The 13,391-nt window shown below is 39.6% G+C and overlaps 1 protein-coding gene and 2 non-coding genes across 5 annotated transcripts in view; 1 reads left to right on the top strand and 2 right to left on the bottom strand.

The window, feature by feature from the left end:
* UGGT1 (UDP-glucose glycoprotein glucosyltransferase 1) overlaps window positions 1-13,391 on the bottom strand; it is a 115,407-nt gene that overhangs the window by 81,184 nt on the left and 20,832 nt on the right. For all 3 annotated transcript variants that reach the window (XM_070071037.1, XM_070071038.1, XM_070071039.1), the window contains 6 exons: window positions 9,763-9,875; window positions 7,259-7,433; window positions 6,265-6,361; window positions 5,462-5,540; window positions 2,959-3,059; window positions 959-1,058 (listed from right to left, as the gene is read on the bottom strand). In XM_070071037.1, coding sequence (XP_069927138.1) covers window positions 959-1,058; window positions 2,959-3,059; window positions 5,462-5,540; window positions 6,265-6,361; window positions 7,259-7,433; window positions 9,763-9,875 — 665 coding nt within the window. The remainder of the gene's footprint in view (window positions 1-958; window positions 1,059-2,958; window positions 3,060-5,461; window positions 5,541-6,264; window positions 6,362-7,258; window positions 7,434-9,762; window positions 9,876-13,391) is intronic.
* LOC127491899 (small nucleolar RNA SNORA73 family) lies at window positions 1,185-1,381 on the top strand. The gene has a single exon (XR_007920827.1). It is a non-coding gene; the product is annotated as a small nucleolar RNA SNORA73 family (small nucleolar RNA).
* Window positions 11,028-11,159, bottom strand: LOC127491913 (small nucleolar RNA SNORA2/SNORA34 family). Its single transcript, XR_007920840.1, has one exon. It is a non-coding gene; the product is annotated as a small nucleolar RNA SNORA2/SNORA34 family (small nucleolar RNA).

Raw genomic sequence — 13,391 nt, 5'->3', positions numbered from 1 at the left:
AACTTGTTTATAAAATATCTCACATATGAAGTCAAAAGATTCTATATAGACTCTCAAAAAGAAGAATGGCAACCATGCAGGGTGGGCTTTGTGGCATAGCAGGTTAAGCCACCACTTGGGACATCCAAACCCCATATCAGAAAACATGTCTGAGTTCCAGCTACTCCACTTCCAATCCAGCTTCATGCCAATGTACCTCAGAAAGCAGCACAACATGACCCAAGTATATGGACCTCTGCCACGCATATGGGAGACCAGAATGGAACTGTTGGTTGCAGGAATTTGGCAAGTGAATCAGCTGTTGGGAGATTTCTCTCTAACTCTTATCTCTCACTCCCATCTTCCTTTCACTCAATGTTGCAAATTAGAAGAAAAAAAAAAAAAAAAGGAATGGCTACCATTTAAGTTAGCAGTTCCTAACAAAAAAACTTTAGCAGTTTCTTTGACACATTTATGAATTATAAAGCAACATCACAGAATCCAAAGCAATATCACAAGGCTGATAACCATATCCTGCACGATGAACGAGACGCTTAGCCTCTACGACTCAGCTTCTCCATCAAGACTCAGTACGATGGTGTCTAAAACACCCTTCTGGAAGCAAAGCCCTAAGATCTGAGCCAGACTCTAGACTAGTTACATTCACAAGTGTTGGATTTTGCGATCCATCCAAAACTTAAAGGTAGGATTGCTATTCCCATCTACTGCTGAGGAAAGTGAGGTTAAGAGGTCATTTAATTGCAAAGGTCAGAGATCTAGAAAGTGGCAGTGTCAGGAAAATAATCGGCACCATCCATTCACACCACTGGTCTTGCCCTTTCTCAGGACAGTGCTAGTGGTGGCAACAGAATTGCTGTGTTCTAATACTTTTGTATTTTAATTACCTCTTTGGCATGTAAACACAAAGACAATTGGGTATTATATTAAAGAGAAGAAAGCATTAAAACTTCTTTATTACCTGGCTTTGGTAGGAAAATTTTGACTAAGATCCTTCATAACCACCAAAGCTAACTCAACAGGAGCAGCCAAGATTCGGGCAGCAGTCTGGAAACTCAGATCTGCAAAAATGCCAAATAAAACGCAAAACATATTAATCTAATGCAATGAAAAGCAAAAGAAATCCACATTTACTTCCCATCCTTTTCTTGACAATTAAGAATGCCTTGGAAAGCAACCATTCCAATCCAAGGTGGATATCCCAGGAGGTCACTCTCCCCAGGCTTGGTGCCAATGGCACAGAGGAGCACAGGGTTCTGACCCATGAACAGACCCTTTCAAAGTCACTGGAGAGAAGCTGGGCCTATAATCTGCACCCACATATTCCTATCACTTCTCAGAGTTTTGTGGACAATGACGGAGGAGACAAACCATGCACTAAATTGGGATTAAGTTCATCTGACTTGCTTTACTGCACTGTTTTGCAAAATTCACTCACAGTTCCAAATAACTTGTTCTTGAAGAGAAAAGTCATACCTGACTTTTGGGCACTGTCACTGATACCTCTATTCAGCAAGGAGAGTTGCTAAAGAAATTTTTTTTTTCCTAAAACTTTGTAATACAAGAGAGTTTGAAAAATCTTTGGCACCTATCTGGAAATTCTGGGGGCATACTCAACTCCTTCAAAATTGCCCTTAAGGATTCGTGTGGTTAAAAAGACTACTCATACTTGACCAGGAGACCACTGAATTTTATAAGGAATTCAAGAAGGCATGTAGGTAGGTCCATTAAGAAAATAAACCAGAGACCCCCTCTGAGTCCCTACAAAGTCAAAATTTGAACTATGGCACTAACATATTATTTGGCTGTTTTCCACCATTCTCAGGTAGACAATGGAGTTTACAAATACTTGCCTGGTACGCATGCAGAAGCACATGAGAAGCTAGCTATCTTTAAAAAGGTCCATGTTGGGTTTGATTTCTTATGAAAATATTTTCAGGTCAGCTAAGAAAACTGAACTAAATTAGTAATGTCTTTATGAATGGAAAAAAAAGCTGACATGACAATAAAAAAAAAGGAAAAAAGAATCATAACAGGGATGTGCCCATGATTTAATTTCTGATTTTATTCACTCCACAGATCCCTATTTATTAAACCATCCCTGAAGTACCTGCATAAAATATCAGGGCACACACTAACACATTTAGCAAAGATTAATTCAAGGCCGGCACCACGGCTCACAAGGCTAATCCTCCACCTTGCGGCGCCGGCACACTGGGTTCTAGTCCCGGTCGGGGCACCGGATTCTGTCCCAGTTGCCCCTCTTCCAGGCCAGCTCTCTGCTGTGGCCCGGGAGTGCAGTGGAGGATGGCCCAAGTGCTTGGGCCCTGCACCCCATGGGAGACCAGGAGAAGCACCTGGCTCCTGCCATCGGATCAGTGCAGTGTGCCGGCCACAGCGTGCCAGCCGCGGCAGCCATTGGAGGGTAAACCAACGGCAAAGGAAGACCTTTCTCTCTGTCTCTCTCTCTCACTGTCCACTCTGCCTGTCAAAAAAAAAAAAATTAAAAAATTAAAAAAAAAAAAATTAAATCAAGCCCAAATCCTTTCCTTCTTTGAATTTACAAAATATAACATTAACACTTTTAGTAGATTATGTTAGGAAAAAAAACAATTCTATGGAACAGAAAGTACAGATACATCCTACACACTGATGTGCCTTTAACATTCTATTGATATATAATTTAAGAAATGTATACATACAGGAACATAAAAACTCCAACATGTTTTCAGTGTTCTAAGCTTACACATTTGATCACAGAAAATTCTTGCACTCACATATTACTTTTATGCAGCATTACCTGTCTACAAAAGGACTTTCTTCTAGGACTAATCAAAGTTAATGACTCTGTTTAAAATCTGGCATCCTGTGAAAACATGCAACTAAATTCAAATTGTACATTTTTAATACCACAAACTTAGGCCCAAAAGTAGGCTAACATTGTGTCTATGATGTTATTACCTTGCAACTGCCAAACTTTTAAAGGGGCCATTTCATTGGTGCTCTCCACAAGATGCTTTCTGAGTTCTTTCAACTGCCCTGACAGGTCGGGATGTAGATCTCTGAAAGAAAGAGTAATCAGTCCTTCCCACGGCCTTCTCTTTCCCAAAGCACACTCAAACAGATGACCACAAATCTATCTTCCCCTCCTGATCCTAGTATGAATTATACAAAAAGGAAAAAAATTCAAGTTTTTCCTTGTAATTTTAAAAATCATAAACTCGACAGATTAAAGATAAATCATTACAACAGTGACTCCCTGGGGAGGGGAGGCAGGGTGGTAACAAAGGGACTTCAACTTTACCTGCAGTGTTTCACTAGCCTATTTTTTTAAAAATGCTAATTGCTTTTCTTTCCTTCTTTTTTTTAAATTTTTATTTATTTATTTATTTATTTTGACAGGCAGAGTGGACAGAGAGACAAGAGAGAAAGGTCTTCCTTTTGCCATTGGTTCACCCTCCAATGGCTGCTGCGGCCAGCGCACCACGCTGATCCGAAGGCAGGAGCCAGGTGCTTTTCCTGGTCTCCCATGGGGTGCAGGGCCCAAGCACTTGGGTCATCCTCCACTGCACTCCCGGGCCACAGCAGAGAGCTGGCCTGGAAGAGGGGCAACCGGGACAGAATCCGGTGCCCCAACCGCGGCGCCGGCCCTTTCCTTCTTTCTAAGACTTATTTATTTATTCAAAGTCAGAGTTACTGAGAGAGAGGGAGAGACACAGTGAGAGAAATATTCTATCCAATGGTTTTCTCCCCAGATGGCCAAATGGGCTAGGCCAAATCAAGTTGATTTCTTCTATTGTATCGATCAAAAAGTGGAATGTAACTATATCCCACAAACTAAAAGGCCCAGAAAAGGAAATAAACTTGCAGCACAGACAGGCAGTCACAGTATAATTTTAAAATAATATGCTTCAGGGGCTGGTGCTGTGGCATAGCAGGTAAAGCCGCCACCTGTAGTGCTGGCATCCTATATGGGTGCTGCTCCACTTCCCATCCAGCTCTCTGCTATGGTCTGGGAAAGCAGTAGAAGATGGCCCAAATCCTTGGGCCCCTGCACCAAACCACCCTAGGGAGAGACCCAGAAGCTCCAGGCTCCTGGCTTCAGATCACCTCAGCTCCAGCCATTGCGGCCATCTGGGGAGTGAACCAGCAGATGGAGGTCCTCTCTCTCGATGCTTCTCCAAAAGATCTTTAAAAAATAATAATGATAATATGCTTCAGAGGCAAGTGTTATGACACTGCTGGTCATGCTGCCATTTTTGACCCTGGTGTCCCATATCAAAGTGCTGGTTCAGGTCCTGACTATCCTGCTTCCAATCCAGCTTCCTACTAATGTGCTCCAACTGGCACCCATGTGGGATGCTGGTGCCACAGGCAGAGGATTAACCTACTGAGCCACAGCACTAGCCCCAAAATGGAGTTCTGAGCAGCTGGGTTCAGCCTGGCCCACCTCCAGCTGTCATTTGGAAAGTAAACCAGCAGGTGGAAAATCTCTTTCTCCCCTCTCTGTCATTCTACCTTTCAAATACACAAATTAAATCTTTAAGTAATAATAATGCCTTCAAAATAACTGGAAATTGCAAACTGTACTATAAACTAAGTAGTTATTTATCCATTTTAGATTACATTTATAAAATGCTGTAGGAGATCTGCAACTGGGACAGTAATTAGAATTCTGATGCTTATGGGGCATTTGGTCTAGTAGTTAAGACACCATCTGGGATGCCTGTGTCCCATACTGGAGTACCCAAAATGAGTTCTGGCTCTTCTCACAATTCCAGCTGCCTGCTAATGCACACCCTGGGAAGCAGCAGTGCTGTCTCAAATGCCTAGGTCCCTGCCACTCACATGGGAGATCTGGACTGAGTTCCCAGCCCAGAGCTTCAGCAGAAGTAGAGGCCATTGCAGGCATCTAAGGAGTCAACCAGCAGAACAGGGCTCTCGCTTGCTCTCTCCCTCTCAAATAAATGAAAAATAATTTTTTAAAAGAGGGATTTCATAAAAAAAAAAAAAGATGCTGCTTAGAATGCAAAGAAGCATGGAAGTTCAAAGAGAATAAGAGAATTTCCCAAACTACATAGAATATAATACCTGAGCCGGCGCCGTGGCTCAATAGGCTAATCCTCCACCTTGCGGCGCCGGCACACCGGGTTCTAGTCCCGGTTGGGGTGCCGGATTCTGTCCCGGTTGCCCCTCTTCCAGGCCAGCTCTCTGCTATGGCCAGGGAGTGCAGTGGAGGATGGCCCAGGTGCTTGGGCCCTGCACCCCATGGGAGACCAGGAAAAGCACCTGGCTCCTGGCTCCTGCCAGGATCAGCGCGGTGCGCCGGCTGCAGCGGCGGCCATTGGAGGGTGAACCAGCGGCAAAGGAAGACCTTTCTCTCTCTGTCTCTCTCTCACTGTCCACTCTGCCTGTCAAAAAAAAAAAAAAAAAAAAAAAAAAAAAAAAAAAAAGAATATAATACCTTAATTTTCCAAACAGGAACCCCTGAACTTCATCAATAGGGTCATTTTCACCAATCACTGTGGTGTTTACCTCAGTTCCTATAAAAGCACAAAAAATGTATGTCTAAATACTAAGATTAGAAATTAAAATGTTATTAACCTCACAAAATTTGAATAATGCTAAGAAAAAATCAGAAACACATGAAATTACAACACCATTTAAAATGCTAAATGTCAACTAACATTTTAAAATGATTCTTTAAATAAACAGAATATGTGTTCTAATGTTTCCTATGTTCCTAGAACATGAATGTATTTTTTCCTTAATTTTGGAAAACTTTATATATTAACAGTATATAACACTCGACGGCAAGAATCAACTCAAGCCCGGCAGTATCACAAGAAGTATAGTTAAAACATTCCAAGTACAGAAAATAATAAAGAACATAAAATTATTCATTAATATAGGAAAGTTTAAGATTTCACTCTGGAGTCATAAATTAATGGCTATTTGTTAACATCCATAACAGCTATTACTAACTAAAAAAATTTTTGTGCAAAAATCTGTGCTAAATTCATTCTTTTTGCATATTATTTGTTGCTCCCAAATACCTGAAGAGGCATACATCACTGCCTCCATTTTACAGAAGGAAAACAGAATCTAGAAAATTTTGCTAAAGTCGCCCACAAAATGAAAATAAAGATTCAAACACAGGTTCAGCTTATTCCTAGAAATCGAATCTTTTTCATCATGGAAACAGATTCCCCTAAAACCTGTATGTGAAGGAAAGAGAACACAGTGCTCTGATTTTTACAAATTCACCTTTCACCTGAGTATCGTCCTTGGCTTTGTACTCAGTGCTCTTAATGGCCAATTCCACACCATAGCCAGAGAGATAAACAGGTTCTTTCTTGGGATTCTGCAAGCAGAGCAAGTATCCACCATTACCACCTGGCTCTTCCCAGCACACAGTGTACACAACATCACATTCACGTCACATCTAGCAGCCATTATCAAAGGAAAAGGTGCCAAAAAGGAAAACAAAAAGATTGAAAAGGAACTCTAAAGACTAGGCCAGGCTGACACCAGGAGTCCAACAGGGACTCCCATATCAGTAGCAGGGACCTAAGTACATGGGCCATCTTCCACTGCTTTCCCGGGCACATTAGTAATAAGCTGGATCAGAAATGGAGCAGCTGGGACTGGAACTGGTGCTCTGATATGGTATGCCAGCATTCAAAGCAGAGGCTTAACCTACTGGTCCCTATTAGGCCATTTGTTTAGCATAATTGACATTTCTCCAGAAAGGCATGAGGCCAGCACAGTGGTGTAGCAGGTAAAGCTGACACCTGAGTGCCAGTACCCCATATGGGAGCCAATTTGAGTCCCAGCTGCTCCTCTTCTGATCCAGCTCTCTGCTATGGCCTGGGAAAGCAGTAGAACATCTTCTACTTGGGCCCTTCCACCCATGTGGGAGACCCGGAAGAAATTCCTGGCTCCTGGCTCCTGGCTTTGGATTGGTGCAGCTGCAGCCGTTGCGGCCATCTGGGGACTCAACCAGCAGACCTCTCCTTCTCTGCCTCTACCTCTCTGTAACTGCCTTTCAAATAAATAAATAAATCTTTAAAAAAGAAAAGAAAGGGAAACGAAGCACCTACATGTATAAATAATACATTTAACAAAAAGCACTGGATTCTAAAGAAAATAGTAGTTCAACTAACTATTATTTCATAAAGATGAAAACTAGTAGCTTATGTTCTAAACTCATGTTGGACAGATTAATATCTAAGCAGTTGTAAAATAAGTCAATACTTACAGACACATAATGTCTCAATACATAATTGATTTCGCCCGCATTGCTTTTCGATATAAGTTGGTGATGGAAATTGGAAAATTCCTCAGAGCCAATCTCAGAGTAGAAAATCACCACAGGGCTTTCAGAATTTGATGAGGGATATCTGTGATCTCCTTTGAACAACAAAGGTTTGGGTCTGAAAATAAATATTGAAAGGTTAAAATGTTAAACCTAAGGAAGAAATTTAAAACTGAAAATTGTACAAAATATAAAGTACTGCTATGATAATTTAAGTAAAGATTATACACAGCTTAGTATCATAATCTTAAGTAGGTTACACTTAGTAATACAGACAGGTATATCTTACATATGGGCTTCAGAAAATTCACAGAAAAGCGTATTATGAAACAAACGCCTGTGAATTCCAAAACTTTTGGTGCCAAAATTACTGATCTTTTCATTGCAATTCTACAAATTTTGTGAAATCCCTTTGTATCTGTTCATGATCTTAAAAATATATTAAATAAATACATGTAATAACTATAAAATGCAGATTTTAATTAATAATTGTTACCACTTCCTAGAGAAGAAAAAAGAGAGCCAGAGAAAATTCACATCAAATAGAAGTACTAATATTTTTGTTTACTTATTTTCTCCCAGATAAATAGAATGTGATTATCCTTTCACTGGAAAACATAAGCACAAATAATACAAAAAGCAGAGGATAACTTTATAACTTGCCCATTACAGTTAGGTCTCCTCCCACTATCACTTTTACTACTATGATATTCCTGTTAATGGATTTAACATTTCAGGTTTCCTCATAAATTTTAAAACTCCTCAAAAAACAAAAAAACTTCTTGAGGCTTAATTAATTCAAAATATAAACATACCTTAAGGCACAGACTTCACAATCTACCAATCTCTACTGTAATAAATATTCAAAGACATGAATAAAAGTGCTCACTAAAGCCTTACTGCAATAGCAAAAAATTTAAAAAAAATGAGAAAGAAGCAGGATGGAGGAGTGAGGAAGAGGAGAAAAGAAACATTTTAATAAATCATCAGTAAGGAACACATTACGAGGGGCCGCCAGCCCTGTGGTATAGCAGGTAAAGCTACCCCCTGCAGTGCCAGCATCCCATATGGGTGCTGGTTCAAGTCCTGGCTGCTCTACTTCCAATCCAACTCTCTGCTGTGGCCTGAGAAAACATCAGAAGATGGCCCAAGTGTTTGGGCCCCTGCACCTGCATGGAAGACTTTGAAGAAGCTTCTGGCTCCAGATCAGCTCAGCTCCAGCCGTTGAGGCCATTTGAGGAGTGAATCAGAGGATGGAAGACCTCTCTCTCTCTCTCTCTCTCTCTCACTCTCACTCTCGGCCTCTGCCTCTCTGTAATTCTGCCTTTCAAATAAATAAGTCTAAAAAAACACACATTATGAGACATTCTTACATAAGTTATTACACATGTGTTCAACACAATGAAGTACACCTACACATACTAAATGAAAAGATGCCTCTTCTAAGAATAAACTCACCTACTTTTAGAAATTTCAAACCATAGAAAAAAGTCTAAAAGGAAATATGCCAAATCATTAAAAGTAGTTACCACCTCTCAGAAGAGGAGATGCTATCACTTTTTTCCTTATAAAGGTCAGCATTATTGCTGTAGCAAATTAAACAATGTCTTTTAAAGAATCACAATGCTATCACTTTTGTTTATCCCAAAAGATCATCTCTTGTCCATAAAGCCATTCTCAAATGTCCACACCCTGACCCTGAGACAACTAGAACAGTGTGTTTTTGGTTTCACTCTGAGTAAGAAGCACTGATGCCCTTTCTTTTCTTTTTTATTTTTTTTTTAATTAATGCCTTTTCATGAGCAAAGGACACGTGCTGGACAGACAATATCCCTAAAGATCTATACCACCTAAAAGGCATTCGTGTTTCTGAAAGAGCAAACCAACACTACAGACAAATCATGGTCATTATATTTATAACAGCACTGGAGGTACAGATGAGTTGTTGATCCAGCAAGAAGCAAAATAAGTGCCTATCATAGTTGTCCACCACAGGCAGTCTACCTTTAGGCAAAACATGTAGACACATTAATTAACAATTCAGTATTAAAATGAGGCTTGCGATTATCATTTAAAAGGTCTTCTGGCCTGAAACTAATATCTTCAGAGATCATTACAATTAATCTCATCACTTCAGGCAGTGGCTTTAATACACACCATATTCCTTCCAAAGCTAATGACAAGGCCTATGTAATTTCTCAGTTGTTACTAAGTAACAGCCATAATATTAAATGCTCTTATTACCTCCATTCTGAAATGAGATGAGGAAAAGGAATTTTCCTACTTTAAGTGATGGAGCTGAGATTCAAATCTACTCTATTTGGTTCCAGAGTCCACATTCTAAACCACTTACACCCATAGCCTATAAGACACATGAGAAAAATGAGAAGGTGTGCTTAACAGAGAAGAGGCATAAGGAAATCATGAAAAATAAACACACAGTCTACCTTTCAGACGCTGTTAGTAGAAGAGTCTCAAGGGCATCGAAATCACAAGTCTTCTTTCCTTGCACTGAAAAAAAGGAACTACATCCTTCTGATGGAAGCTCATCAGCTGCTATCTGTCACATAAGACACAAGACACATTTTTATAATTTCTATCCAAAGATGAGATAAAGACATATATATTCTAAATAGGTGAGTAGATCATAATAAAATAAAAGCAATAAATAAAAAAAACTAACATCTACCAAATATCCTACCCATTGGCTAGGTGCTGAATTTATCCCATAAAGAGAAGTTCTAGATTCTATCTAAGTTCTAGATCTATCTAGATCAAGTTCTAGATTCTAAGAAAATAATAAAAGAAATCTAGAGAATACAAGATGTCCTTTATGGAAACTTTAGCTTACAAATGTCAGTTCTAAGTGCCAAGGTGTAACTACGCTCAGCCCTATTGAAGTACAATCAGAAAATTAACTTGAAGCCCCTCACTGAAATAGCAAGAATTACACAGAATCGTAAAAAACAACTAGGCCTAAAAAAAAAGTATAGACAGAAAAGTAAAATTAATAAGGTACACAGTAAGACAGTCAAGGAAAAGGCTGAATGGGAAGTGAGTTTATATGTGGAGTTAAATGCATTAACACCAAGAAATAAAGAGACAAGTCAATTTGGAGTGTTAATGAGAGGCACTTTGAGAAGACCAAGTATAATGTGATGAAATAAAGAACGGACATAAAGGCAAGCATATTTATACATGTATTGATGTTATTTATGAACCTATCAAAATCAAGATGTCCTTTTCTTTGTACATATGAAATACACATAATTAAAAGATGAGGGAGAATTGGAAAGTATGCTATGGAAATTGATATTGAAACTTCCCTTGACATTCTTCATATTTTTTGTTTCAGAAAAGTACCCACAGTAAAAAGAACTATACCATAAACCCCATGAATGCATTACCCAGTAAAATAATTATCAATGCATGGCTGATCTTACTTCATCTATCTTCCCACTACACTCCATCTAATCATTTTGAAACAAATCTCAAATAACTTCTTACTACTTGTAATGTTTAAGTCTGTAGCATTAAAGGGTATTTTTTAATATGCAATTATCACACTTTACTTAAAAATCAAAAGAACTCAGCAAAGGTGGCAACTGGCAGCAGAGTTTTCCAACCTTCCCAAGTTCCCCCATGAAAACAGCAGCCGGAAAGAAAACTCAAAAACTCACAGACACCACTTCTGGCTCTTTTTCTTTTTTTTTGGTGTTTCTTCCCAATGAATTGACCATTACATAAGTTCTGAAATGGTCAACAGACCATAGAAAGACATTTCTTTAGGCTCCTGCTTGAAACCAACAGCCTCAGCGAACTGCTGGTCTTGATTCAGGGCCAACACAGAGAGCATTTCTGACGAAACTTGATGGAAACAGTCCCTCTCACACAAAACACTGACAAGCAGGCATGCAGAGGGAAGCATAGAAAACAACAGCCGATAACCCTGAGAACCAGAAAACCTAACCAACAGGTTTTCATTGGAAAGTATGGTGAGCCAATGGATTCTGTTCACTCCAACATTAGCTGAACACCAGGCATCCATTGTGAAGTTTAAAGGGGCAGGAGCAGTTTGGCAACTCTGAACTCTCAAAACTCACAAGGCTGGGGCTGACGCTATGGCACAGCAGGTTAAGCCTCTACCTTCAACGCACGCATCCCCTATGGGCACCAGTTTGAGACCTGGCTGCTCCACTTCCAATCCAGTTCCCTGTTAATGCTCCTGGGAAAGCAGCAGAAGATGGCCCAAGTGCTTTGTCCTCTGCCACCAATGTTGGAGACCCAGAAGAAGCTCCAGGCTCCATTGTAGCCATTTAGGGAGTGCACCAGTGGATGGAAGAGGTGTGTGTGTGTGCGCGTACACACGCGTGTGTGTATCTATCTCTCTTCCTCTAACTCTGCCTTTCAAATAAATAAAAAGGAAATCATAAAAAATAAACAAAAAACTCATAAGCCAGAACTCCTTTCTCTATAAGAAGCAACTGCTGAGAGCAAACTAAAACTTGAATAGGACAAAGATAGAGAGAGACACACAGAAAACAAAAGTGCAGGACAGAATAGGGTAAGTAAACCTCAAAATGTAAGATACACCAAATAAACAGAAGAGGGAGCCATGCCAACCTCTAAAATACAAGGAAAACTAACTTTACATCAAAATGAACAGAAGTCTCTATGTCAAATACTCTACAAAGCTACAATAAGAGAACAAGGAATAGAGTAAGACTCATAATAGACGATCCCTATGCAAGAGAGATTACTGCAGTGATAAAATCTTCATCTGGTAGCTATGTGACACCTGTGCCTACTGAGCACTTGAAACGTTACTAGTAAAACTGAAGGGGTAGCTCTTTACTTCAATTAATTTAATTGATTTATATTTAAATAGCCACACACAGCTAGTAGCTACCATATTGGACAGTAAAGGCATAGACAATCAGGAATATACAGCCAGAAGATAGATCAAAAAAAGGTAACCTACTACCTCAAACAAGTTACAATGCATTAAAGAGATAATCTAAAACATAAAAGATTACCTAGTCAGAATTAAAAACTGAGAAATGGTTTAAAAAAAAAAAATAAAAAACAAGAAAACATTCCTGAAACAAAAGATACCAAGAGAGAGATCTTCCATCTGCTAGCTCACTCCTCCAAACACCCACAACAGCCAGGGTTAGGCCAAACCAAAGCCAGGAGCCCAGTACTCCATCCAGGTCTCCCACATGGATGACAGGGACCCAAATACTTAGCCTTCATCTGCTGCCTCCCAGGCAGTAATCTCAAACCAGGCATTCTGATATGGGATGTGGGCATTCCAACCTGAAACACTGAGTCAAGGCCTGTACCCGAACCTCTTTACTAAAAGGATATACTGCCTACCTGAGGATACTAGCATAAGACAATCAGCACCACACTATATTCTGATAAATTATGACTTGAAAGAAAAATCTTCCATGTTTCTAGACAAAAAGAACAAGAGACTTTTAAAGGATATAAAAGGAGTATCATCATAGTTTCTGGAAGGCAACATTATGCTGAAAGAAAATGCAATGTATTTAATATAGTCAAGGAAAGAAAATAGGAACCAAGATTCTGTATCCCAACTTGCAAGTATAAAGGACACACAGGAACTCTTACATAAATAGGCAAAAGTGAGGAAATATTATTCCCATGAACTCTTCCTAAAGAATCTACCAGAGGATGCATCAGGAAAGTCAACCACGGACATTGTGCAGGAGTGGTGGTGAGCAAAAAAGAACTGCATTACCTCTAAAACTACGATGAAAGGATGGCTAAAGGGAAGTCAGTACCACACGAAACTTCTGTTCCAGTTGGGCAGAATATTTATTTCTTTAAACTGGGAGGGGGAAGAATGAGGATCACTAGGCAAAAGAAACAATTTTAACCAATTCCAGTAAATGTAATTGGTGAAACAGCATTAAGTATTATTACTGAGACTACTGAGAATGTACTGTGGATAAAGCAAATCAGAATCATAAGACAATCTGGTTAGATCATCCCTTATATCCTTGAGAATTAGGATTCTCCGTGTGAAAGAAAAGCACTAAAGATGTTG

This window comes from Oryctolagus cuniculus, chromosome 3, assembly GCF_964237555.1.
Source record: "Oryctolagus cuniculus chromosome 3, mOryCun1.1, whole genome shotgun sequence".
Classification (NCBI taxonomy): domain Eukaryota; kingdom Metazoa; phylum Chordata; class Mammalia; order Lagomorpha; family Leporidae; genus Oryctolagus; species Oryctolagus cuniculus.
Note: the sequence above shows the minus strand (reverse complement) of the source record. Positions and strands in the feature narration are given on the sequence as shown.